Source organism: Zootermopsis nevadensis, unplaced genomic scaffold (assembly GCF_977971745.1).
Source record: "Zootermopsis nevadensis isolate Lab colony 2312 unplaced genomic scaffold, Znev_1.0 Znev_ptg000022l, whole genome shotgun sequence".
Lineage (NCBI taxonomy): Eukaryota > Metazoa > Arthropoda > Insecta > Blattodea > Termopsidae > Zootermopsis > Zootermopsis nevadensis.
Genome location: NW_028259154.1, coordinates 8545820 through 8573101, shown reverse-complemented (window position 1 = coordinate 8573101; position 27282 = coordinate 8545820). Strand labels below are relative to the sequence as shown.

The 27282-nt window shown below is 36.5% G+C and overlaps 1 protein-coding gene and 1 non-coding gene across 17 annotated transcripts in view; both read right to left on the bottom strand.

The window, feature by feature from the left end:
* The window catches only part of Piezo (piezo type mechanosensitive ion channel component), a 160042-nt gene that overhangs the window by 60558 nt on the left and 72202 nt on the right, over positions 1-27282 (bottom strand). For 13 of the 16 annotated variants that reach the window (XM_087354064.1, XM_087354067.1, XM_087354072.1 and 10 more), the window contains 12 exons: positions 26803-26948; positions 26061-26203; positions 24881-25057; positions 23574-23667; positions 21078-21268; positions 19131-19332; positions 17893-17988; positions 16765-16930; positions 13103-13467; positions 12206-12359; positions 8629-8792; positions 3775-3819 (listed from right to left, as the gene is read on the bottom strand). In XM_087354064.1, the coding sequence (XP_087210190.1) occupies positions 3775-3819; positions 8629-8792; positions 12206-12359; positions 13103-13467; positions 16765-16930; positions 17893-17988; positions 19131-19332; positions 21078-21268; positions 23574-23667; positions 24881-25057; positions 26061-26203; positions 26803-26948 (1943 nt within the window). The remainder of the gene's footprint in view (positions 1-3774; positions 3820-8628; positions 8793-12205; positions 12360-13102; positions 13468-16764; positions 16931-17892; positions 17989-19130; positions 19333-21077; positions 21269-23573; positions 23668-24880; positions 25058-26060; positions 26204-26802; positions 26949-27282) is intronic. The other 3 variants (XM_087354069.1, XM_087354078.1, XM_087354080.1) reach the window with 1 other exon arrangement.
* Positions 7335-7453, bottom strand: LOC147872993 (5S ribosomal RNA). Its single transcript, XR_015536613.1, has one exon. It is a non-coding gene; the product is annotated as a 5S ribosomal RNA (ribosomal RNA).

Here is a 27282-nt window from a genome sequence, read left to right as displayed (position 1 = left end):
CATCAACATCCACATAAGCCATGTGTTGTTCAACCACAAGGCAGGGTGAAGTCTGATGAAGTAGATACTTCAACATTCACAGTAAATGATGAAAAGGGTTTCACACTGCTGTATGCTGTTCAAGTGACAAAGCATGTTACCATCTACTTCATCCAATCATATTGAAACAAATAAAGGGTAACTCAAAAGTAGCTAAACACTTTTGAATGCATGTAAAAGTTTACTATTATAATACAGAACAAAGTCATTAATACTGTGAGATAGATAGATAGATAACCTCTAATTTTAGTGGCTGTATTCTGATTATATAATTTCAATACGGCTACACCAGTGATACATTCCAGCTATCACAATATCTTGCCATACCTTTTGCAACATGTCTAGTGTATATGTTGCAATCAGTGCAGTAATCTTATTCTTTAGTTTATGAAGATGAGTTGGTGATGGTGGCTGGTAAACATGATCTTCAATGAATCTCCAGAGGAAAAAATCCATCAGCATGTAAAGGTCTGGTCAACAAGGAGGAAATTAAATTTGAGCTGCTCACCTCCAGTTCCGCAGATCTGGGAACTTAAGATCCAAACAATCTTGCATGTCTGTGCAGAAGTTAGGTAATGCAGATCTTACTGGAAGACCACATTTCTGTGGGGACTAGGAAGTTCTCTAGCATTTCTAGGTACACAGTACCAGTGATGGTCTTTTCAACAAAAAGAAACAGGCCATAAGTTTTTGAGCAATGCAGAGCACAAAACACACCAACTTTGTGGCTGTCCCATGTGGGAAGAATAGAGTTCACTCTTCCTGAGACTCAAAAAGCACACTATCATTAAAAATGAAACAGTCAAGCAGACCTTTATCTTCTTCAAACACAGACCACATGTCCTCACAGAATGTCCTACAAATGATCTTGTTTTTAGCTGTGATGGCTTGACATCTGCAGTTACTAGGACTCATTATACAACCTCTCAAGCAAATTCTCCACACTGTGATACAAGACTTTCTTGACTGGTATGATACTTTGATTTCCTTGGGCTTCCATCAAGACAAGACAAGACAAGACAAGAGAAGACTCATTCTCAATTGTTCAACAGTTTTGTTATTCACTGTTGGCTTGTCACTCTCCCTACTGTACCTCCCAAACAAACTTCTTCAAAAGGTGCCAGAAGTAGCAAAAATTGGCTCTAACAGATGAGAGGAAAGGACAAGTTTCAGATCCATCTATTTCTGCTATTCCTCACCAATTTTTACTACAGTTAACACAATTACAAAAGTGAAAAGCTACCACTGACTTACCCTGTATATTGCTCCTACTTTCATTCATGAAAAATGTAATTTTAAACATGTCCTACAAGTTGTGAGTTGCAGTAGGTATTGAAGTGCTATAGTCTTCCAATAAATATTTTTAATAAAAGACTTACAAAATGGAGCAACAGACTATTATTGACAAAGATTTTATGTCAGTCATTCTCAGTGTTTCACAGAATATAAATGTGAAATGGAGTTATAAAAAAAAACAGATTCATTAAAATGTGGCATAAGCCTTCCAGAGCTTATTGATTGAATACTGGTAATTCTGTTCATTTAACTACAGGATGTTTGGAAATTGTATCAGCAAAACAGTTAATTTACCATACAAAAATGTAACCAGACAATGCCACACTGGTTATTCTGTCATATTTGTAGTGAATGGTGAATGTGATTAAAACAATCCTAATGCTGTGTTACAAAATGCAATTATTCTACACACCATACTTCAGTTAAGCTTCATAAATATTTTATATATTCAGTTGCTGTCTTAGCTGCAATAAAGTAGGTATTATGTTAATACACAAGCAGCTAGTCATGGTATAAACTTGCAACTGAAAATTAGATAAGAATAATAAGAACAAGACACACAAAGCAGAGTTCAAATCAGTGTTAAAAATACTACAGTCAGCTGAGCAAATACAAATCTTACTTTACCGCAATACTTCCATTTTTCAGAAAGTGTCAGCAAATAACTTGTAACTCAGGATTTTATCGAAGACTGATTTGGGAACTCTAGCAAATACCTGCATGAAGTACAGACCTTTCACTGTATGTTATACCTTTGTTTCGTGTGGGTCCACATATATACAATGCATATCTGAACAAGACGTAATGTAATTTTAACTCCTGCATGCTAGAAAGAAGGTTCAACATGTTTATCTAGAGATGTTATGTAAAAAGTTTCTCAGATTATGTCAACTTTATTTCAGAAACTATTTACCCAACCCTTTTAAGAATTTATTAACAGTTTATGGCACTGGCATATAAATTAAAGTTTGTATTAGCCCTATCCATAAGTCCAAGAAGGAAAAACAACTTCCTTGTATAGTTTTCAATACTCACAAAAGATTCATTCTTAATAAAAGAGAACTTAAATTATAACTGTGATGAAAAGTCATTATTGTTGCATTAAACATGCATAAAATAAATATTAACTCAAAGATTCACAACATCTGCTTTCAGTAATGCAGAGTTAAGGAAGTGTACACTTATCACATAACACAAATTATTATTTCACATTATATCTTGTATCTCAAAAACAGCCCAAGAAATGCATTTAACCAACAATAGTTATTCAATCTAGATATAGAACCCCCAATCACCATGTGGTGCAGCCTTCAAGTAGTCTAGCTGGCTGTATCTCAGTAGCACATAACTACACTGCTAAACCCCAGAGTTAAGTCCAGCCACCTAGTCAATAGTAAGGGGTCTTGTACCCTTTTCAATAACAATTTAGAATTTGGTGGCAAATCAACTACTACTAGTTACAAAAATGTATTTTTTCATAACTATTTCTTGTCTACCAAATGTTTAATGGAATATAAGTAAACATTTATTTAAGTACAGTCCAAATTAGACACTAAAGTTAAAAAATGTAATTTTATTTTAACTTTGAATTGTAGAAAAAGTCCCACATAAAAAATTTGTTCAGACTCCTTTCAGCATCTAAACAGATAAATGAACAGACATGATATACCAATTTGGCATGTGTTTATGTGTTTTGTTTTAACATCCAAATGTGGCAGTAAATTTGCAGTAATTCCCAAAACAATCTCTTCTAAAAACATACTCAAATTAAAACAGATTAAAATAATTATTATATTTGTTTACCGTCAAATCACAATAAAATAGTAAGATAAGATAATTAAAATGATTAAAATATCATCTTATGTTCCATATCGAGCATTCGATTTACATCGGAACATTCACAACATGTTTTGGTTTATCAAACCGTCATCAGGTAATTGTAAAAACTATAAATAATTGTAATTTGAGTTTAAAAGTTTATAATTTACACCTGATGATGGTTTGATAAACCGAAACATGTTGTGAATGTTCCGATGTAAATCGAATGCTCGATATGGAACATAAGATGATATTTTAATCATTTTAATTATCTTATCTTACTATTTTATTGTGATTTGACGGTAAACAAATATAATAATTATTTTAATTAATATCACAATATGACGCAGCTATACTATCTCATAAAACAGATTAGTAAATGAACTGCATAATAATATAATTATATTTTGCAGTGGGCTTTATTAGTTATTATTGGAAAGGTTAATTCATCACACTCTTTTAATATATAAAACTATAGGAAATCACTGTTAAAATATGATAAATATATAATGCTATGCCAATAACTAAGATAAGAAAAAAATTATTTAAAGACAAGCCCTAGCAGCCTTCCACCAAAGCTAACTCATTTCTGGGCAAAGGTTTTTACAAACAGTGTATTACCATCACGATTTGTTCTTGCACGTCGATGAACAGACCCAGGAGTTGCTGAAAGTGTGAACCAAAAATAAAAGAAGCCACTTTCAGAACACAAGACAAATAAAAACAATAAACAAAAGTTAAATAAGGAACTTAAAATATATATTAACTTACATACTAGAGTACAAGACAAAACAACTTCAACACTTTATATTCCTCCAAAAGTAATGATAAAAATAAGAAAACAACATAATTACTTATGCTTCTCAGTAGGACAAAGAGTTTGTGCAAGGTAATGACCAAATTCTGTCGAGAAAATTAAATATAACTTTCAGAAATATTCAGTCAAAGAACTTAATCTGGGATGTGTACAAAGCAAACACGATAGAATCAGCAGTGAAAGTTTTGTTGGCCTGGCCTGGCGCTTTCATACTCAAACACTTATGTACAAAGGCAGCTACAGTATCACAATGCTATGAACTATTGGTGAAACTACAGAGTGGGCTGGTGGTCAGAATGCAGTGTGAGTGGTGCCATTAATATGCAAGCAAGGTGAGGTCTCATTACATGTGTGATGGGACTGCGGCGATGACAGAGAAACAGAGGGGCGTGGGGTGGCGAGCGGATTCATCCAGGGGGGACCAATGGATGACTGACGTCGATGACCGCCACCCAAACTGCTACCAGCTGTGCTGTGCCCCACCACAGCACCGTATGGCGGTGGGGAGAACACGGGGAAGCTGTCCATATCGAGCGAGGGCGCACGGGGTACCAGCTCGGAGGTGGGGGGTGAGCTAATTGACATGCGCTGTGGCTCCAGGTAACCATCCAATGATACTGTCATGATGGCAGAACTAGGTGTTGGTGCTTGCAGTAGTGAGCCTGCCCCACGTGGCGTGAGGGGAGGGAGGTTGCCTTCTTCCTCGTCGTCATCAATAGGGGTATGATAGCCTTGGGGGGATGCAGGGGAACTCATGCTGGAGGACTGGGCCAGAGGGGCTGCTGTTAAAAGACAGATCCTAGTTAGTTGCATGATGGGAAGTGTAACAACTGAATTGACATCACTCTTAACATGGGACAATATGAAGGAACTGATGAAGCAAGTCTTATACACTCCAGCAATGAGGTGTACATGTTGTGAACACGGGAGATGTAACATAGATGGCTGAGGTTAGTGTACACTGAAACACATAATTTATTAGAAACAGAGCCACTGAAATGGTACATGTAAAAAAATGAATTATCACCATTAAATGATGCTGCAATAAAAATATGCAATAAGGAAGGAACAAGCAATTACAAAGTGCACACAAAAGTGTGACACTATCAGGACTCTGAAGGCTTCAAAATGTGTCACAGAACAGGGAACAAAGCTAATCACATGAAAACATTTGAACCATGTACAAAAACGTCACAAGAGAAAATGTTTCTATGATATTCTATTTATGACAGTTCTAAAATTATTTTTGTCACTACTCAGAGATTATACCACCAGGTTTATATGTTAAAGGAATTGCAATCTCCTAAAGTGACAACAGTAAAAGTTATGCTAACTGACTTCATCTTTTTCAAAATGGTGTTTAACACAAGAAAAAAGATATATAACCACACTAAAACCTGAAACATGTTATTTTCATTACATCAAGACATGAAAGGGATGCCAATGCAAACATTTCTGGAAAAGTTAGTGTTACTTTCCTTTACTTGCATCTTCACTATTGAGACTATGTAAAGGATGGCAAAAACTAGTACCATGGATCATTTATATGAACATATCAACTATACTGAGATAGAAGAGCATTATATATCATTCAAATATAGTTAAAATCACACAGCTGGCTCTGGAATTACTTTCAATTGGCCAGTGATAACATTTTTTCCGCATTACTTTCCCAACTTTATGTACGCACACTCCATGTATGCTTTCATTCAGTAATCAAAATTAAACAAAAACCAACGAGATTTTTCTTTCATTTGCCAATTTTGCAAATCACAAATAGGAGAAAATATCTGAGTTCTCTGTTCACTTTATTTTATTACTAGACTCTTTAACAAAGTGTCATCTTATGTGAAACAAGACATGTTTATGAACTCACCATGTCCTTTATATATTTACTGCCATTTTTATCCAGCATTGAACATCCATGTTCCACTACCAACACATCAGTTTATGTATAAATTCATTTTTACTTATAAAAATTGCCTTCCAAGCCTTCAAATTCCTAAACAGACATCATAATTGAAGGACTTTAAAGAAACAATATAGACATAGCCTCTTGCACCACCTACTGGAAGTACACAGAAACAATTTCAACATGCATCACATGTGCTGGCAAATATGTCTCCTTTGGAGACATATTTCCTGTGGCATGCACAATGACAGTGCTTTTGCCAAGCACTTCTGATGAAACTACACTGATGTGCCAAGTAACAACAAGAAAGAATCTTTAAACAATGATTTCCAGCTCTCGGAGCTTATCACATAGAAAATGTTCAATACAATTCAGTACTTGTAAGAGGAAATAGAAAGATTAACTGTAAAAATCTTTGCATGACAAAATAACATGGAAATATCCCTCAAAACTGTATCTGAAAACTTGTAAATTATTATTCACACAATTAAGTGAATAATTCTTCTTCTTCTTATTCTTCTTCTTGGTGACAATCCTTCTGCACTAACGTAATTTAAATGACAAACTTTGGCGACTGTTTCCACAAAAATCTTTGCTGAGGAAACGCTTTGCAGTAGAGGTGAACTGTTGCCACAGCCACACAATGCAACTAATTAAAACAGTAGCTTCACATTTACCACAGTAGTGACTACAACTCTGTATGAGAACAGCCATTCTATTTATTCATAGAAGGAAAATGTTCTATAAAAAATAAACACTTCTCTGCAAATATTATTACATTATACAACAAGAGACACAGCAGTATTTAATTGACATTCTTTTTTGAGCATCAATGCATTAGAAAACAATTCACATCTCCTTTAGCAAAACATTTTTCATCATGAATAGGTCATGGACAGCCATATTTTAGTAAACACAAAATATTAGATTTTGTACACAAAAACAGTCAAGTAGATAACACAATATATTTATGTTTTTAAGCGTTCAATGCATAACATTTGAAATGCTTAATCATTCACAAGTTTTCAACGTTAGTAACTATACTAGCACTCTGTATGGATAAATGAATATTGTGGAAGACTGCTGTCCAGCTTTAACTAAAAGGCAAGTCGATAATTCAAATAGGGAGATGAGAACCGGTGTTTTCAACATGGTATGGCCGTTGGCAATCCCGATACACGCCATGTAGGTGTTTGGGGGGGAGTGGAGGTACAGCTTGAACTCTTTCTTGACCTCGGCACTAGATTGGAGTGAGTGGTCAGCATCACGCCCCGGCCGGCTTTACCCCCGGGAAAGGACCCCGGTACCCATTGTAGAGGAGGCTGGGTGGGCCCCAGAGCCGGTCTGGACGCAGAAGCTAGAGGAAAAATCCTCTGCTCCTGTCGGGGATCAAACCCCAGTCGTCCAGCCCGTAGCTAGTCACTATACTGACTGAGCTATCCCAGCTCATAGTGCCAACAGCACGTGGTGTTCCCAAGCGGTCACCCATCCAAGTACTAACCACGCCCAATGCTGCTTAATTGCGGTGATCAGACGAGAACCGGTGTTTTCAACATGGTATGGCCATTGGCTTTAACTAAAAGGCAAGTCGATAATTCAAATAGTCACTCTTTAAATCAAGTGATTGGAGTTAGACCCCTAGCATGGAAATTTGTTATTACCTGTCCAGTCAACAAGAGATGGACCCAAGATCTGAAAAATTATTCACAATATACAAGCTATTCTTACTACAATAAAATAGCAAATCTTGGGTGCCTTCAAATGGCAAATTTTCTTCCAAGGTCATTCCATATCACCTACATGAAATAATTTGGATGTGACAAATGTGGTACGAGATTTTAATAAATTACTTTCATGTGAGGTGAGCAATGTTATATAGAAAATAACTAAAGTAACAAATTCCCTGGTAGTAGAACCCACAGGTTCAACACCGACAACACCAAAGCCCGCCACTGAACATTATCCTGAGCCAACTCCATTTGTTATTCACCTTCCTGAGATCCATCTTGATGTTACCCTCCCATCTCCTTCTTGGTCTGCCCAGTGGTCATTTTCCAGAACGAAGCCCTACCAAAATCCTGTATGCACCCACTGCCCCCATGTGTGCTACAAGTCCAGCCCATCAGAGTCTCCTAGATTTCACTATCCTCACTATGCTGGGTGACCCATAGAATTCACGCAGCTCCAGGTTATGCAATATTCTAAATTCCCTACTTATTTCACCCCCACTAGGTCTAAATATCCTCCTGAGCACCCTGTTTTCAAACACTTGTAATCTACGTTCTTCCTTCAAGGTAAGAGACCATGTTTCACAACCATGCAAGACAACCGGCAAAATTATTGTTTTATATATCCTGATCTTCAATGTTTTGAATAGTAAAACATTTGATAACAGTTTTTGAAGTGACTAAAAACAAGTGTTAATAGAAAGAACAGTACATATTATTTAGAAGGACTCTAGGTTCTGAAATACTTTTGCACTTCTTGTCAGCAGTAGTTTCTGTCACACAGAATAAATTGTTTTTAACACATGAATAGGAGACCTGAAGGGAAAAAATATTACTAAGTTTAGGCCTGAGCTGGAAATCTTCAATTTATAAGTTTACTGCCTTCAATTTAAAAATAGTAATTTTGTTTTCAAACAACATTTATAAAATAGCAAGTGGCTTTATTTCTACAATAAAAACTTACTGTGTATGATTATAACTGCTGTAATACTACAAAATATTAATTCAAGTGGACTCACCAGCATGGTGACTCTCAGGTTCCTTAAACATGGGTCCCTGAGTCTTCTGTTGGGTTGCCTTAATTCGATCCATCTTCACTCTGATCTTGTCAAGAATGCAATGTTCCTGATTCTCTTGTTCTCGTATCCGCTTCATCCGTAGTTCCTCAATCAACTCGGCACCCCTATGTCAGACACTTAAGTAACACTTTGCCATACATATTACATTACTTTATATAAACAGTAGTCTCATAGTTTTCTGGCTCTTCCTAGATTTAAAGATTTGTTATAAACTATTTGTAACTATACTCATTATTTGTTAAAATCAAGGTAAATTAGGTGTTCAGGAAGTTTACATTTCCCAGTCCAATCAGCTATCATTTTGTTCTTTAGTTTATATTTGCAGATGCCTTTTAGTCCTACAACTATTTTCAGTATACAGGTAAACCTCGATTTGCGCCGGTTCAGAACACCACCACTTTTGAAACCAGCAAATCAAAAAGTTAAAAAAATACTATTATTTATAACGTTTTACAATGTTTCTCGTACTGATTCTTATACTAAATCGTAATTTTTACATCGCTGATTTTGAATAAAAATTATAAATACAGTCACCTCTGCACTCATTGCTAAGTAGTTGCGAGATAATCTCCTAAAAATCTGCCAACATTGCGCAACAGTCACATGAGCATTGGTCACTCTTCACAGTGAGTCATTTGCTTTCGGCCTGATAAGGGAGTAAGGAAAAATGCGCTCAGTTTGCTTCTTGTTGACACATTGAATGTGCTGAAAACTGTGTGCTAAACGTGTTTGTATTGTTGTTCAACCACTATTCTGCAGTAGCAACTGTTTTATATTTATAAATTATAGAAGAGCCACCATGGCTGGTAAGAGAAGTGAATGTGTTGCTAAAAACTTGAGTAGGTCTATTTGGTTAGAAGATAAGATGGACGTAATTCGTAGAATAGAAGGTGGTGATACCCGTCGTAATGTGTGCAGAAGTATGAAGTTGCCTCCTTCCACTGTGAATATCATAAAAAAATTCATATAAAATAAAACAGTCAATGCAACAGGCTACGAGAGTAAGTGCAACGCAAGTGAGTTATAGCAGAGGTAAACTTTTAGAAAGAATGGAGAAATTACTGTTGCTATGGGTGGATGACATGAATCGAAAAAACATTCCTTTGACTGAAATTGCTATCACGGATACGGCAAAGTCAGTTTTTGAGGAATTTAAGGGCGGCCGCACAAGACAAGCATCAAGACATGAGACAAAAGACACATTCTTTCTTCATTCGTGATTCAGACTCGAGTCCGCACACTGAAGCAGCACGCGTCTGCGTCTTATCACATCTTCTCTAGTTGATAACATGACGTCGTCCAGTGAGGAAGATATTTTAATGTACATGTGGCTGAAAGTATGTAAAGGAAGGAAAAGGAAGTGAATTCATGACTTTAATGAGTCGTGTGCTCAACATGGTGCGCACGCTTTAGCGCGCGACTTGTTAAACGATCCGGTGAAATTCCAGTCTTATTATCGAATGTCCCCAGAATCCATTTGTGTTCTTACTTTTTGAAACCAAATGTAGCTCTTCATTAGCAGAACAAGTTCACTTTAACATAAATCTTTTCGTTTTATGTGTGAGTGAGAGCAGACTTGTTAATTCAGTCATTAGCTCATTAAAATAAAATTAATCAGTGCACTTACCATCTACATTTACTTCTTTTGAAACTGCATGCCAAGCTTTATCAACCTCCTCCTTGTTTGAGTGGCCCAGGGTCGAATAATCGTATATTACCAGGAATTTCTCATCCATCTGCACTATCTTATATTTGTTTACTCTTCACTCATGTCGATAACGTACACTGGTGCTGTTACTTGAGTACTGATGTCTCAGTCCTGAAGCACAGAAAAGGAACACGCCGAGTCTCGCTGCACGTGTCTGCAGCATGAAGCGGTTTTCATAATCTCAGTCGTTTCAACTGTGCTCCTTTCTTTGCGTCATGTCGTAGACATCGTGTCTTGACTGTTACATGTCTTGACGCATGCCGGTGTGCTGCCTACCTAAGTTGTCAATGTTTGGGTGCCGGGAACGCATGTCATTGACTTCTCATTGATTTACATTATAAAAAGAGTTTCAATTTACGCCAGTTCATCCAGGAACGCATCCCCGGCGTAAATCGAGGTTTACCTGTATCTGTGTAATGTATAACTTTGGCTCTGGGGATAAGCCACATCGGATGCTGTAGGTTTTACAACATTTTGTCAACAGTGCAGTCACCATCTTCAGGGTGAATGTGTATTGGGAGTTTCATGCAGCCTTATATGAACCAGGCAGTAAGTGGTGAGTGGAATGTGAAGGACCTCACTGACATAACAGGTGAGTGGGCTGCTTTCTACATGGTAACAAATACGTGGTTGAGGAAAACAGGTCACGAAAAAGATTTTTTTAAAGCCACATAGTAAGGAGAAAAGACAATGAAACACATTTTCATGACCATGTAAATTAGGAAAGGAGATGATGCTGGCTAATGTCTAGGTACTTTGTTACTTTACTTTATAACTGTGTTACTCATGTGAAGTCTGCAGTGTCCCATAAAATATTGTCATTATGTATGATTCATTACCACCACATGTTCATCAATAGTGAGCCATACATAATGCCATAATACTTTAAAGGACACTGCACACCTCACATAAATAACACAGTTTTTCATTTAGTGAATGTGGGTAGCTTCTCGGTTGTTGTGCTGTGTAGTCTGGCAGAAGTTTACTGATCTCTGATATGTTGGTAAACTTCTACCAGACTACAAAATGCTATAACCAGAAGACAGCCATGTTTGTACTTGCTGCTGTGAGAACTTAAAATCCTACTCAATCATTCAGTGGTTAGCTTTTAAAAAACTGTATGGACTGGATTCAACAGCACAACATGCAAGCCTACATCTACGGCTCACAGGGTATGATATCAATGAATGCTTGGTAATGCAACATGTATGACAAGATACAGAACAGTGAATCAGAGAATGTATGAACATATAATATACTAAACAAACAAAATGATGGAAAAAACATCTGCAAAGTGTTTTAATACATCTTAATATTATGTACTAATATATTTCTACAATAGATTTATTGATTATACCAGCATTACCAGAGTTCTTGAATTGTGTTATGACATTTTCTTCATAGAAGATGTGATAGTTATACTGACATCCCCAGCCCCCTCCAGTTTGTAGTGAAAATTGCTCCACAGCAGACATAATGTTAAAAATTCACAACACATGGATCACCACAGCCTCATTTGTAATACCCAGATACACCACACAAAAACTTGAGGTTTACATTAATGTACGACACGCTTTAAATTGGGCCTCCTACCCCCTTAAAATCCACTCCACTATAATATATTTTGATTTGTATAATGGCCTCACCATCAAGAACTTATAATTATTTGCTGTAAAACTTTGTAGATGGGTGGTAATTCTGTGACAGTTTGATATAAAATATGATGAAAATGCTGGAGGTGTCATTTTTGTCCCCTCAATAGACCAACAGCCACAATTACTGATATAAGAATAAAAAAGCATGAATTACCTGGATGCAAGCACAGTCATGGCCTTGTTCTCATTGATCTGATGGATGAAATAGTAACTGTTGAACAACCTTCTCATCATGATCAAGCACCCAAAACACACACCATCCCATATAAGCCCACTATTTTCCTTTGGCACATTGCACTGTGTTAAATCTGTAAGAAATGCATAAATATTTTACTACTTATCCTCATCTGGGAGCCCACAAAAATCTGCTGGACTATTGGAATATCAAAAGGATATTTCAGTGGATCTTAAATTTCTTCTATCTTTCCACTCCGATAGAGACAAGAATGTTTCCACAAACATTAATTGCAGTTTTAAGGCTAAAGCTGTCAATGACAAATGTGGCATAGATACTCGTTGAGCAACTCTAGTTAGAAAACGTTTGGGAGAGCAGCAGAATCTAACAGAACATGAATATTCAACACTGACAATATGAATCCATCAAATTGATCAATCATGAGCTAGTTAAATAAAATTTACAGCTTTACAACCCATTTCCCTGCAAATCAATTTGGAAATTATCATTCAATCTTCAAAGTAATATATTTTTAAGAAATCTCCAACAAAATTCTGTGGGAATTTCTTGACCCTCCCATCTGAGCAAGAGTCCAGTCCACTACAAATCCCAAAAAATATTATGTGGTGTCTACAAAATCCAACAGCACACTTTAAATATGAAATCTAATTAATTAATTCAATAATACAGAATCTTCTTAGAGAACTTTTTCAACTGTTGAAGAAATTACCTGCCATTATGGGTCATCACCATGTTCACTAAACACTGAATACTAGATTTAATAAATAACAAGATAGTTTTTTAAAACAATCAATGAGATAAGTTTGAATTTCTTTTAGCATCTGGGTCCTTTAATTCAAGCAAGTCACTACTCACCCTCAAACTCGGGCAATGATCCGACTGGAGCAGGAAACTTCCTGATGCATGTTATTCCAAGCAACTGTGCAGCCCAGCAAGCATGGCTCTTCACTTCTAGGAGGAACATGCAGCCAATGATCTGGAGTAATGCTTTGATCATGATAACTGCCACATTGTAACCCAACAGATTGTTCCACCGCTTCAGGATGTATGGCACAGGTCGCAGGTATATCTCCTCCCCTTGCCATAGGAACACAAAGGCACCCACCAGGTACCCCAGTGAAAATATGTTAACCCGGTTTGTGCCAGCCAGAAAAACAATGGCCAGTGTCACCCAGAGGAAGGAAGACAAGAAACACCGCTTTGCAATATCCAGCCATGATCTGGAGAACAGAAGCAAAGTTGGATACTGAGGTCAGTGCAAAGAGTATCAAAACCATGTTCCATAAACACAAACACACACATACAAAGAAATAAACCAACCAATCAACCTGAAGATTCACTACCATGTTCACAAGAACTGACTATCCTGAACTGACTAAATCCGGACCACTCTCTTCCACCCTATTTACCTAAATTCTTTCATATGTACATACTCTATACATTTATCACTGCTCTCAAAACACTACAGAAAAACATACATAAACACCAGTTCTAACAGTGGTTTTGTGTAGGTATGAAACATGGTACTTTACTTTGAGAGAAGAACATAAACTACAAGGATATGAAAATAAATTACTGAGGAAAATATATGGATGTAAGAGAAATTAAGCAAGTGGCAATTTAAAATATTACACAATGAGGAACTCCATGGTTTATACAAGCTACTTAATATTGCTGGGAACATAGTATTTATTATTCAGTGTTCTGTCTTACGACAGGTCCATTGCTCTGCCCAAAACGAGCTCTCCAGTTTTCCCTATTCTCAGCTTCTCGTTTTAATTCCTGGAACTTCATCTTATTTCCTTGTTTAAGATCGTCGGTTAGCTGTGTCAGTCTTCTTCCCAGTCCTCGCTTTCCTTCAACCTGGCCTTCGGTGATATCACTCAGTAATCCATTCCTTCTCATAATATGTCCCAGCCAGTTAGCTTTCCTTCGTGTAATCGCATGCAGAATGTTTCTTTGCTCGTTGACTCTTCTCAATACTTCTTCGTTGGTCACTCGATCCGTCCACCTGATCTTCTCTATTCTTCTCCAACACCACATTTCAAAACTCTCCAGGTATTTCTGTTCCTTCTTCCTGAGTGTCCAAGTCTCTGCTCCATATAGCGCGACACTCCATACGTAACACTTCACTAGTTTCTTCTTCATCTCCAAGCCCAACTTGCTAGTGAGAAGTATCCTCTTCTTGACGAAAGCTGCCTTGGCCATGGCTATCCTTGCTTTTACTTCCTTGGTGCATAGAGCGTCCGTCGTGATTATGCTTCCCAAGTACTTGTAATGCTCCACATTCTCCATCTGTTGGTTTCCAACTACAACGTTCAATGGTTCTGCTCTCGGTGCTATCCTCATTACCTTTGATTTTTCAATGTTGATTTCCATTCCATACTCTCTACCTGTTTCCACTAACTTGTCCATCATGTTCTGTAATTCCTCCTCTTCCTTCGCCAATACTACTAAGTCGTCTACATACTTTACAGTCGTTATCACTCTTCCTCAAATTTTGAAGTCTCCTGTTCCCTCCAGAGCTTCCTTGGCAAGTCATTCCCAGTACAGGTTAAAAAGAATTGGTGATAAGCAGCATCCCTGTCTTACACCTCTACCTATCTCAACACTGTTGGTTCTCCTGAGTCCAGTCTCACTTTGACTTTTTGCTGCATGTACAGGTTTTCAATTAGTCTTCTATCTCTCCAATCAATTCCAATTCTCTGTAGGATCCACATTAATTTCTTCCATTTTACTCGATCGAAAGCCTTCTTCCAGTCGTGAAGCAGGCACATACTTCTTCCTTGACATCGAGAACTCTCTCTGAAATTATTCTCATAACTCCGATGGCATCTCTGGTTCCTCTTCCTCTCCTAAATCCAAATTGGTCGTCTCCCATCACTTCCTCTATCTTCTTTTCTAGTCTTTTAGTCAGTATTCTAGTCATTATCTTCGCCGCATGTGAGATTAGGCTGATGGTCCTGTAATCGCCGCACTTCTTGGAATTCTTTTTCTTCTGTAATGGAATCATTGTTACTTCCAGAAAGTCCTTGGGCCACTCACCGGAGGTGTATATCTTGTTAGCGAGTCTAGTAAGAACCTTCACTCCTTTCTCTCCAAGTTCTTTCAATAAGTCCGATGGGATTTCATCATCTCCCATAGCTTTTCTTCTTCTCATATCCTTTATGGCCCTCTTTACCTCGCTCTTCAGTATCTCTGGACCTTTGTCGTCCTCCTCTACTTCTTCTTCTGGCTCCAATTCCATCTCCATCTCATCCAGTCGAATGGCCTTGTCATAGAGCTCTTCAATATAATTTTTCCACACAGCTTTAACTTCATTCTGGTACTGACTATCTTTCCTGACGGGTCTTCTATTTCCTGTGTTCGAATTCCGTTGGTTCTCTTTCCATCCTAGTTCTTTCGCCTTTACATACATCATATCGTATCTACCAATTCTCTGGAGTGTCATTATCTCATCACATACTTCGTTGATGTAATCTTCTCTCGCCTTGTCTGTTTCTCTTCTCAGTTCGTTGTTCAGTCTTCGATATTTCTGTCTTCCATCTCCTCCTCTCATCCATCTTATCGAGCATAGTCTGTGTAATCCATGCCTTCCTTGGTATCCTTTTCATCCTACCAACCTTTTCTTCTAGTGCCACTGTTAGGCACTTCTTGACATTCGTCAATTCCTCTTCAACGCTTTCGCCTTCACTTTCACTTAATTTTCCTTCCAATTCTGCTCTTACTTCGTCTCGCGCGCTCTTCAGGTTCTCCAGGTCCCATCTCTTCTTCCTCACCCCCCTACTCCTGATTTTCTTCATTCTGGTGCTGACGTTTGCAACTAACATATTATGATCTGAGTCGATGTCCGCTGATGGCACTGTTGTCACATTCTTTACGCTATTCCTAAATTGTTGCTTCACTAAGATATAGTCTATCTGGTATCTGCTCCTGTCTCCTGGGACATACACTATATACAAATGTAAAGATTAAAATATATGAAACTACACAATATTAGAAATTTGGATTTATGCCAAGTACTAATAAAGTTAGGATTTGAGGTTTTTATGGTGGTGAGTCTGAAGATGGCTGTCTTCTGGGTTATTGCAATGTGTAGTTTGGTAGAAGTACACCAATGTTTCAGAGGTCCCTGCTGCCTCCATTATCAGGGTCTGTAAATTTCTACCAGACTACTTGGTGCAACAACCTAGAAGACAGCCATCTTCAATGGTAAAGTTGACCATGTCATGAAGGCATACGCAAGTTTCACCTACAGGGAAGTACTGTGACAATTTTGAGGCATTTATTTAGTAATACCTGAATTTTATACAGCATTTCATACAGATGAAATCAAGCAGAATGCCAATGGGTTAAATTTACAGTGAATTTTTAAGTAAAGGTCTGCACAATTCCAGCAATTCCTATGGAGAAATGCTACATGTATTTGCTGGATAGGCCTGATAATAAAATGGTTGAAACAACATAAAGAAACAAACAGTACAATTCTGTTACCTTGAATCATGTCTATTTCTTACCTGACATAAGATATGTGATCTGGTACAGGATTAATAAATCCTGGCTGCTCTGTTTCTTTTAGAATACTCTTGTTACTACCACCTGCATAGATCTGCCCGGCATAACGTCTCTCTATTCGGAACACAAGACTCTGCCGACATACCAGCATCAGCAACACAAAGTCACCTGTTAAGTGGGTAAACAACACATGAAGAAAAATTTGCTGCACTTAACAGTTGGTCCAATACTGCAAAACCTTACCACAACTGACTCCCAAGTAACTACTATCAGTCTGCCAGTATTTGGTATTCAACCATAAAATAAATGAAGAAGTAAAGGAAGAATTACAAATTTATCTAATATTACATTATAAACTTTACATGACACAGATATTAAACAACATTAAAGAAGACAGTGGAAACATACTCGACAAATGATCTCTGAAGAGAGATGAAAATTGAACCCAATGGAAGGAGATACTTAAAGTTATCAAAGAAGTTAGATATTGTTTTTCAATATCTGTGACAGAAGAATTTGGTAGAGCACTGGATGATGATGATGATGACAAAGATATTCACAGCATTTTAAACAATACATGTCATGTGCAGCTTTCATTATGTGCTACACCAACACTTTCAAAAATATATTATGAACTACAGTCTACTGAGGGTGTGAAGCATTATTACTGCTTGTCTGACACACAATATAACTTAACAACAATACACATTTTAAATTCTTAAAGATATTTAAATCCTTCACAAAGAATACATTATAGAATCTTCTGAACATTATCAACATTTCAGAGGAATTTGCAGCCCCCCTTTTCACAGTCAAAGTAACTGATAAGTAAGTGTCACAATGTTTGTCTAGGAATACAAGAGATTATCATTACTTATGACTGGTCAAGAATTACTCTAATGCTTATAAATGACTAGAGAGCATGGTGTAAACATAACTGGCATATGATCATCTTGAATTGTCAATTTTCCAAATTAAAGCTTATTAATGCTGCTTCTAATGGCATGTAGTGTTCACAGAAGAAGGATATAAGATTTTATCATTTTAAAATCACATTACATCCACAAGTCTCTGCAATTAGTATGGACCACTATCAAATCCTGAAATTTCTTCAGAAGCAATCTACTTACAGACAAGTTTATAGGCTGCTGGAGGATACACAGGATCAGGCAAGAACATCCACTCCTGTAGATTCCTCAGTATCAGCGACTGGTTCCAAGGATATTCTGCAACAGGGTAATTTCATTTTTTTTATGTTCAACGATTGTATGAGAACAAATGTATCACTTGACAGCTTTCTTCCACAATGCTGCACAGAGGATTCTTTGTTCACTTCATAACACTATCAACTGGTGAGAGGTTATATACTGGAAAACATTATGACTTATTAGTTACAAAGTGAGTACAATGTAAAACAAAGTAGTTATGATATATATTAACCCTCTTCTGGCAATGACTCAACAGCACCTGACAAAATGTGCTGTGAACAATACTTATGACTATACAATTTTTTGCTGGCCATATTTTGCTCATCTCTGATGACATATTACATGTTAGAATATAAAATAAGCAAACAAACAACTATTAATACTATAAAAAAGACACTATTGCCATACATGTTTCAACCTCAAGAGGTCATCATCAGTGGCATCAAGGAAAATTTATTGATTTAATCAAATGGTTTAAACTGGATTTAGAAAAAAAATAATGAATAGGGTATTTCACAAAAGTATTTCAAGCGATACTGCACTAGATGTTGTTATTCACAGAAGTGGAACTCTGCTCTTAGCTATTGATCCGTACCTGTGAACTCCAGAATCCATGATTCTGGAGTTCACAGGTACGGACGACGCAACCACAGTTTGCCACAGACCAGCTATGGTCACCAGACCAACAGATGGTAATAGTGTCTTTTTTATAGTGTTAATAGTTTGCTTATTTTATATTCTAATACACTACACGGTATGCAAAGTTTTAAGAATATTACATGTTACCTAATATTGTTCAGTAATATTTCTTAAACACTCCAAACAAAAAAGTAATTGCCACTCTTTATTAAAAAAGTGAACAAAATAAAAAAGATTATAAAATAAAATGTCAATTATATAATTGATACCAGACCCAAATCTGTTGGAAGTGAATTTTTTGTTTCTCTCAGGCAATCAGCTATGCCAGCTTGGAGAAAAGTCCATGTTTTGGAGACCATTTTAGCTTCCCTCATGTGTACATCATTTCATGAAGTTGGAGATAAAAATGGTTTCTTCAACTTTGGACTTCTGCTCTGAATTTATGTGGATGATCACCTGAGAAAATGTTATCAATTTTAGACCAGTGAAAGCTTCAAGTAATAGATGAATATGTTTCTTACCTATGCATAATGCAGGTGGCAAGCCTACAGCCATGGCATACTGAATGGGTATCAGCATTACAATGAACACCTGGAAGATGCCCCAAATTTTGGCCAGTTTCTTTCGGTTCATAATGACCAGCACACAGAGCCATACCCCATACAGCACAGCATACAAATCCATACGAGTACCAATCAGAGCTACAGTTGCCATTAGACAGATCTGAAACAAAAGACAGTTATAGTAACACATACACTACAGCAAAAATGCTGATTGGAAATGCACAGTTCACGTCATTTAAACCTGGGCATGCCATATAACAGCCACAATAGCATTCCACAATAACGTAGGCATGCATTATTCTCTCATCATCAATGAACAACAACACAGGATAGTTTTAAAGACACTTTAGGCATTCTGTCAATAAATTGTTTATAGTGATACATATTATCTCAACCCTCTTTCAAGCCTAAACAGTAGAAGTATGTAAAATTAAATCTACCCTGAAGCATCAGACGTAGTGAAGCAAGCTGCATAAAGGGCATATAAACAAAGTCCTGCTGCAATCAATATAATGATAAAGCAAACAGTTAACACATTTACTGCCATGCTAAACAGAAGGGATTTAAGTGCCATGTGCCAGCCATTTTTCAATATGGGCATGTATATATCATGAGTACAAAAATAATTAATATCTTAGAAACTATTAGAAATAACTGGATGAAATTATTGGGTTACCTTTAACACTGCTTTTGTGGGTGCTACTTTGTACAGCTATCCACATAAACATATGAGTTTTCCACACTTCACATCAGCCAACTTCAAACACACATGGCAACCACATGTTTACAAAGGAACAGGAAATTGTTTTGCAAGAGAGTACCATTTGTTAATTTAAAAATCAGTACATCAAAGCTTCTTTCATTATCTTTGAAAGATTGGATGTATTTGGGTCACATCTCTAGGATATATGAGCAATTATGTGCATATCAGCACTGAAATGTCAATGGGCATGTTTGGCATTGGCAGTATGACATAACAAAAATGTTGTTTAACATGTTTGGCAGTGAGTGTATTAAAGTGGAAGTAAATAAGTTTTCATTTGGCATAATTATTTGTTCACTGTAGGTCATTTCAGGAACATGTAAGGCCATTAAATAGTATGGTGTTAAGTTTAGAATACACCTTGGAAATTCTAGTAAATATTTTGCCACATGGTCATGACAATAAAATGGTTAACAAACAGATAACGTCATACGTCTTCTGGGTTGTTGCGCCATGTAGTCTGGTAGAAGTTTAACAACGTTTCAGAGCTCCTTGCTGCCTCCATCATCAGCGCAAAGAGTACTCAGCAAGGATCTCTGAAACACTGGTAAACTTCTACCCGACTACACAGAACAACAACCCAGAAGACAGCCATCTTCAAACACACTGCCATGAAAACATCAAATTGTACTTAGATAAAGTCGTGCCCGTGTCTAACCACTGCACCATGGAGAAAATAAGACAGTTTAGGCACTAAATGACATCAGATAAACAAACATGGTCAGCTTCATGTTAAAAATGTAAATTAGATGAGGAAGAAATAAAATTACCCAGGAAGATCAAAGGCCACATACACTAATAATAAAACTGGAGGATACTCCAACACAAGACATGTGAAATTTAACAGTGAGAAAACAACAATCTCTTAGATCAGTGGTACCATCATTGCAAAGAACAATCTATTTGAGATTTCAGGTTCTCATGGTGACAAGTATGTAGATGCCTGTCTTCTGGGTTGTTGTGCCACATAATCTGGTAGCAGTTTATTGGCAATTTAAATATGCTTGATGACTCTAACATCAGGGCAATGAGTCACCCTGATGATTCAGGCAACAAGCACTCTACCAGACTACAAAGTTCAATAATCCACAAGACAGACATCTACAACAGTATATTTGTTTTACAACTATCAATTCACCTACCTCAACACCAAATTTGTAAAAACCATAATTCAAGAGGTACTTGAAACAGCTTCGCAGATCACGATCTGCATGGCAACGCTGTATGTTGGGAAACATTATGTGAGGTCGGGAAACTGGTTCTCCACTTAACTGGCGCTTGTACAGTTGCCGAACCCTAACCACAGCCATTAATGTTGCCAAGAAAATCAAACCTGCAACAACACAATGTGACTTCAGTGTCACTATCATCATTAGAGTAAGCCATGAATAAGCAAATGTTGAATGCAATTTCAGCAAAATATGGTCAAACAAACAACATCCATAATCTGAGATTTGAGGTTCACACAATAGTAGTCTTTTGAGTTGTGGCACTATGTAGTCTTGTAGGCGGTTCCTCTACCTGGAAGAATACACAGCATCACAATCCAGTAGACTATAGCATACATAATCCAGTTCTTACAGTGAACATTTCAGGTGTTTGACTCAACACTCTTTCATTACTGGTTTATAGAGGTAAGTCAACTTATAAAAAATTAAAACTGGTGAAGACTAGCATGTAACAATTATGGCCTGCATCTGGTGATAAACTTCAGACTGAGCAATCATTTTTAATAATAGTCCACACAGCCTACTCTGAAGTGAACATGGGCCGGAGAGCCTCACAGGCTAAACAATGTATGTGATAAACTGTTAAGATAACTATTCACTTGCTGAACATTTTTAAGGAAATACTAAAAGACAAAAATCACATTATTAATAATTGATTTAATTAAGTAAATGTTTAATGTCTCATTACTAAGACAGCAGGACACAATTCACAATATATAGATGGCTATCACATCCTTGAAAAATGTTAAAATATTTGGGAATGATGGTAACATACACAAATTCCATTCATGAAGAAATATACAGCAGATTAAATAAGGGGAATGCTCACTAATATGCAATTCAGAATCTCTCATATTCCCAGTTATCCAAAAATGTAAATATACAATACTGTAACTTTACCTGCTGTTTCGTATGGTGAAATGGTCTCACTACACATTCAGTAAGGAACAGATTGTTGGTGTTCGGAAAGAGTGCAAAGAATAATATCTGGACCAAAGAGGAACAGAAAAAAACTGGATCTTGTATTCTCCACCAAACATTTAAAGGATGATCATATCAAGGAGGACGAGATAGGCAATGCATGCAGCACACATGAGGGAGAAATGTGTAAAAAATGTCAGGTCATAAGCTTGAAGAGAAGAATCACTGAGAATACCTAGGCATAGAGAGGGGATAATATTAAATAAACCTTACAGAAATTGCATGGAAGGGTATGCAGTGGATTTATTTAGCTCAGGAAAGGATAAAGTGGTGGGCTCTTGTGAATAATTAGATAAGCCTGCAGGTTGCATAAGGGACAGAGGACTTCTTGACTAGCTCAGTGACTATCAGTTTCTAAAGTACAACTCTTAGTTACGAAATGATATACTAACTCTTGATTGGCATAATCAATGGGTTAAGAACACAGAATCTGAAGCTTATCTGACTGCACTTTATCATATACATATAGTAAATACTTAAAATAGTGATAAAAAATATTGTATATTTATGACAAAATAATTTAAGTTTGATTATTACTATAATTCTTTCTTTATATTATGGTTGAGTGGAGACATTAATATGTAAATAACACTGCATTCTGAATACATACTTTTTGCAAATTACTGCCAGTTATGTAGTTATCACAAATTGGAGTAAGGTAGGAGGCTTATTTCTGACATGGGAGCACATGCATTGCAGATTCTGATTTCTCAAGTGCCAATATGATGATTAGAATGATGGCCAAAGGAGGGGACCTACAGTTTATTACATTCCAAATTACTGTAGTATCCTGAGAATGAAAATACACTGTGGAAGATCCCAGTGGATCGAACTAGTCAAAAACCCAATACCCTTGGCAAAGAATTCAAATAATTTCCCTATGCCTATGAAGTTCCAAAAATATGGTGATATCAGAACCAATATGAACTGAAGGGTCACTTAACAGCCATCATACAGATCAATGAGAACACACACTTACAGTTAAATAGACTTTACATTGCAGGTTTATCAGCAGCAGAACATAAAATGTTGGAAAGAGTCAGCTTCTGCCATCAGGTAAAGGATAAGGTGAGATCTGTTTTCAATGGAAGGAGAGCAGGTGTTTGTATCCTCCTATTTTTATTTTATTTACTGTGAGGTTTATATGATATCACCAAAATAAAACTATTATAGCATACACAAAAATAAGAACAGTAACAGATTTACATATTTTAGAAATATTCATCTTATATATAAATACTGGGGTTGTCACATAATTTGTTCTTGTAATTATATGCTATTTAAAACATTATCTCCTTCATAGTCACAACTCAGATCATTTTGCCTGGGTACAGTATATCTCATGTTACAGGATGGGATACATAATTCCCTTACCCCTCTCCTACAGCACATTATAGGTAATTACAGAAGTAGATTTCCAACACCTACCTATATACCCCTTCAGTATTTCTGGAAGAGTATGATATGTGCTACCCTTATACAGTCCAAGCCAGTCTGCATCATTTCCTGTAGTAGCATTTTCCTGTAGAAAAAAAATCATCATCAAATTTAATTTAATTACATATGAACTGGAATCTTGGGTTGAAATTAACCCGTAAAAGCTGACCAATTTAGTTTCTTGAAATAAAACACAATACACAAAAATAATTCTCCACATAATTTATTTGCAATGGACTCTATCTAACAGAAAACTTATTTAAAATTTTACTGTGAATGAATGAAGCAAATTTATATCCAGCTATGTTCAAAGCACTAAAAAATAGCACATATGAAGAATTTAAATCTGTTGGTTAAGTAGTATTGGGATATGGTGAATATAAATGGTTAAAAGTCATTCACATCACTAGATTTTACTGTGCATGGCTGATTAAAAAGTGGGCGATTACCAGTAGAGGAATATAATTGTCTCTTTGCCATCACGACTGTCCCGACAGTTTTGGGGGCCAATCCAGCCTTCTATTCAATGGCTACCAGAGGAATTTTTCCAAGGGTTAAAGACAACTACCCTCACCTTCATCTAGTGCAGATATTAAGAATACATGTCCCCTAAACATCTTCATGTCTTATAAATATGAGAACTGTACCATCACCTTATATCTTACTGCAGTAGATACAGCTATGATAATCTGATATTAACACTTTCTACTCTACTAGGTAAACAATGGTTTAAATATGAGCCAAATGAATAAATGTGAAAAAATATTGCAATCAAGAGCATGACAGAAGCTATACTGTAATGCAAAATATATGGTCCAAGACAGATGAAATGAAGACGTATTACAGTGGAGACATTTATATTATAAAATGATGAATAATTTAGTCATACAAAAATAATGTGTTTATATTCATGAATGAAAACTTAATATGGTACTTCTTGAATGAATTGGGTTCTGATATATATTTCAGTTTAAATTTGAGGATATCACAGCAACAAGTATAAAGGTGGCTGTCTTCTGGAATATTACGCCATATGATCTGGCAGATATTTCAGATGAGCTTATTGCATCAGGGTGATGAAAGACAGCAAGCTCCTCTGAATCTTCAGTTAATATCCACTAGACTACATGGTGCAACATTCCAACAGACTGCCACCTTCATTTTTTAGTTGATAATTACATCTTTCTTTGCATAAGCTTCATTCATTACAATTATGGCACTAAATCAATTACACTTCTTTTCATAAAAGACACCAAAAGAATATTTACTTTATTACCCATTTTAGAACTACAACTTACCGTACAGTTGACAGCATAGTTTGAATGCACAAAGTAGTTGATCTGATAAATCATCTTGATCAGCAGCAAAACTGAGACCAGAACTGACACAACATGACACACAAGTGTGTGCGTCTTGCCACCAAATGGCAGTGCCACCACAGTAAGAAGAAGGAAGATGAAATTTACTGCACATACCTTTGGAAAAACATTAATACAACACTATACAATTTAACTGCAAACTGGTTACAAAGAAATATGTTACAGATTTACCTACCAAAACTTTCAAGTATGAAATATACTGATTATATGTTAATAAATGGAAAAAGAGAATGATCAGCAATCAGGAACATGTAAAATTTGAGATTTTCTGTGAAGTAAGTTCAGATAGTAATCAGGTTGCTGCACCATGCTGTTTTCCAGTTGTAAACAAAAGTTTCAATCACATTGTATTTTAATATGGGTTGTGTGACTTTTCCATCATCCTGGACTTATTATGGTATTTTGTCAGTATTCCTTATAACTCAACTTAGTGCCACTTGTCAGAGCTGACAAGACCTGGATGTGTGTGTGTGTGATGTGACTACAAATCGCTCTTTTATATATGAAGGCACGTTTCTAAACAACTCATAGCAAAAAGCATAACAGAAGTCAGTGGATGAAGTGCCATAGCTGCTTACAAATTAATAAAAATAAAGGAATATTTAAGCACTTTAACTGTGTCAGAGACAGCTGGACCATGTACACGTTGTTTTTTTGTGACACATGGGTGATAAAGGTTAATGTATATTTTTAACCCTTGAGAACACCAAACAAACACTAGAGTATCATGTCTAAGTTAATTATTAACCCTCTGAAACTGAAGCTAGAGTAAATAATATTTAGGAATTTAGTCTGTGCTACAAAGAAAAACATTTTAACAGTATAAATATCACCTGGTTAATGATATTTAAAGAAGTAATGGCTGTTTACACTGAAAATAATACAAAGCAAAGAAATACAAAGTGTAGTGCTACTGATGGTACATATAAGCTGCCATCCAGCTTTAAATGGTTAATAGCATTATTTTCTCTTTTGGTATTTTTATGTTTAGTCAGTGCGATTACAGATGGTTATTTAACCATTTTGTGAACTACAGATATCTTCTTATGAGGTTCTCCAGGTCCCACCTGGCCCATTGTTGGGTTGTTGTGTCACTTACATCAAAGACACAGAGCAGCACTGTAGACAGTAGCATCAGTTTCAGCATATGCAGCTCCAGGAACAGCCACAACAAGTCAATTACTTTTTGAACCTGAATCTTGAACTGGATTGCCAGTTGCTGCAGCTCCTTGGTCGATAGTTCTGGCAAAAGAACAGAAGTAACCATTTCAGAAAATTATCCATAACAAAACAGTGGCACAAAATTTACTTTAATTTATAAGTTCTGATGCAAAAATTACAACACATTTGATTAGGTGCATGATAAAATCAGATAAAGAATACTGGAAATGCTTATGAAAAGTTCAAACATTTACTGTTCTGTTTGCTTTCCAAAATACTAAATAATGAGATATACACACAAAAAAATTTAAAGTTGCTTTGTACCCAAGAAATTGTTAAACTTGTATAAGGTGAAGTTACTGTAGAATGAATCAGAAGATTCAACATTGCTAATATGAAAGCTAATAACTATGCACAATCCCAAAACAGGTGCAAAAACCTCCATTCTCACATCATAAAGACAATACCCATATTGGGAATACAGAAGTTAAAGGCAAAGCTGTCCTACTATGAAAGTACCAAGCATGAGTTGGTAGAGCATTTTTAACGGCAGAATTAGACTCCAGATGACAAAGAGTGCAGAGGTTTTTATCATGTGTTTACTCATCCTATGTATGGCTTTTGATAATTTGTGATTCAGCCAGCTGCCTCAAAAGGCAGAAAGAAAGATGCTGCCTTACGTTTAAGTGTTCGCAGAGAAGGCATTGGGACATTCTCCTCTTTCTGCTGCTCGTCTGTCCCTTCTTCTGGGTCTTCTGATACCTGTCCTTGACCTCCAGCCACTGAGCTGCCATATGTACTTGATTCTCGTTTCACAATCTCTGGCCTGTACAGCCACAAAATTAAGGTAAAATCTCATTAGTAAATAACAATACAGAGTAACGTGTGAAGTTAGTGGAACAGAGTAGTGACAACTTCTCATTCAGATACTTCCAAACAAGTCTGTCTTGCTGTCATCTGTGACTTTTCCTCCTCAAATAGTGACAATATTATACTCTCGAACAGAACTGTAATTGTCCAGTAGAAAATAGTCAATAAAATACAGCAGGCCCTTGCAAGAAGCATGTGGCATCTTGGCCCATTTTATTCCACTTTAAGAATTGTGAACATGTAAGTCATAGGCTTATTAGTGAAATGTACTCCATGTAACAAGATTTAAA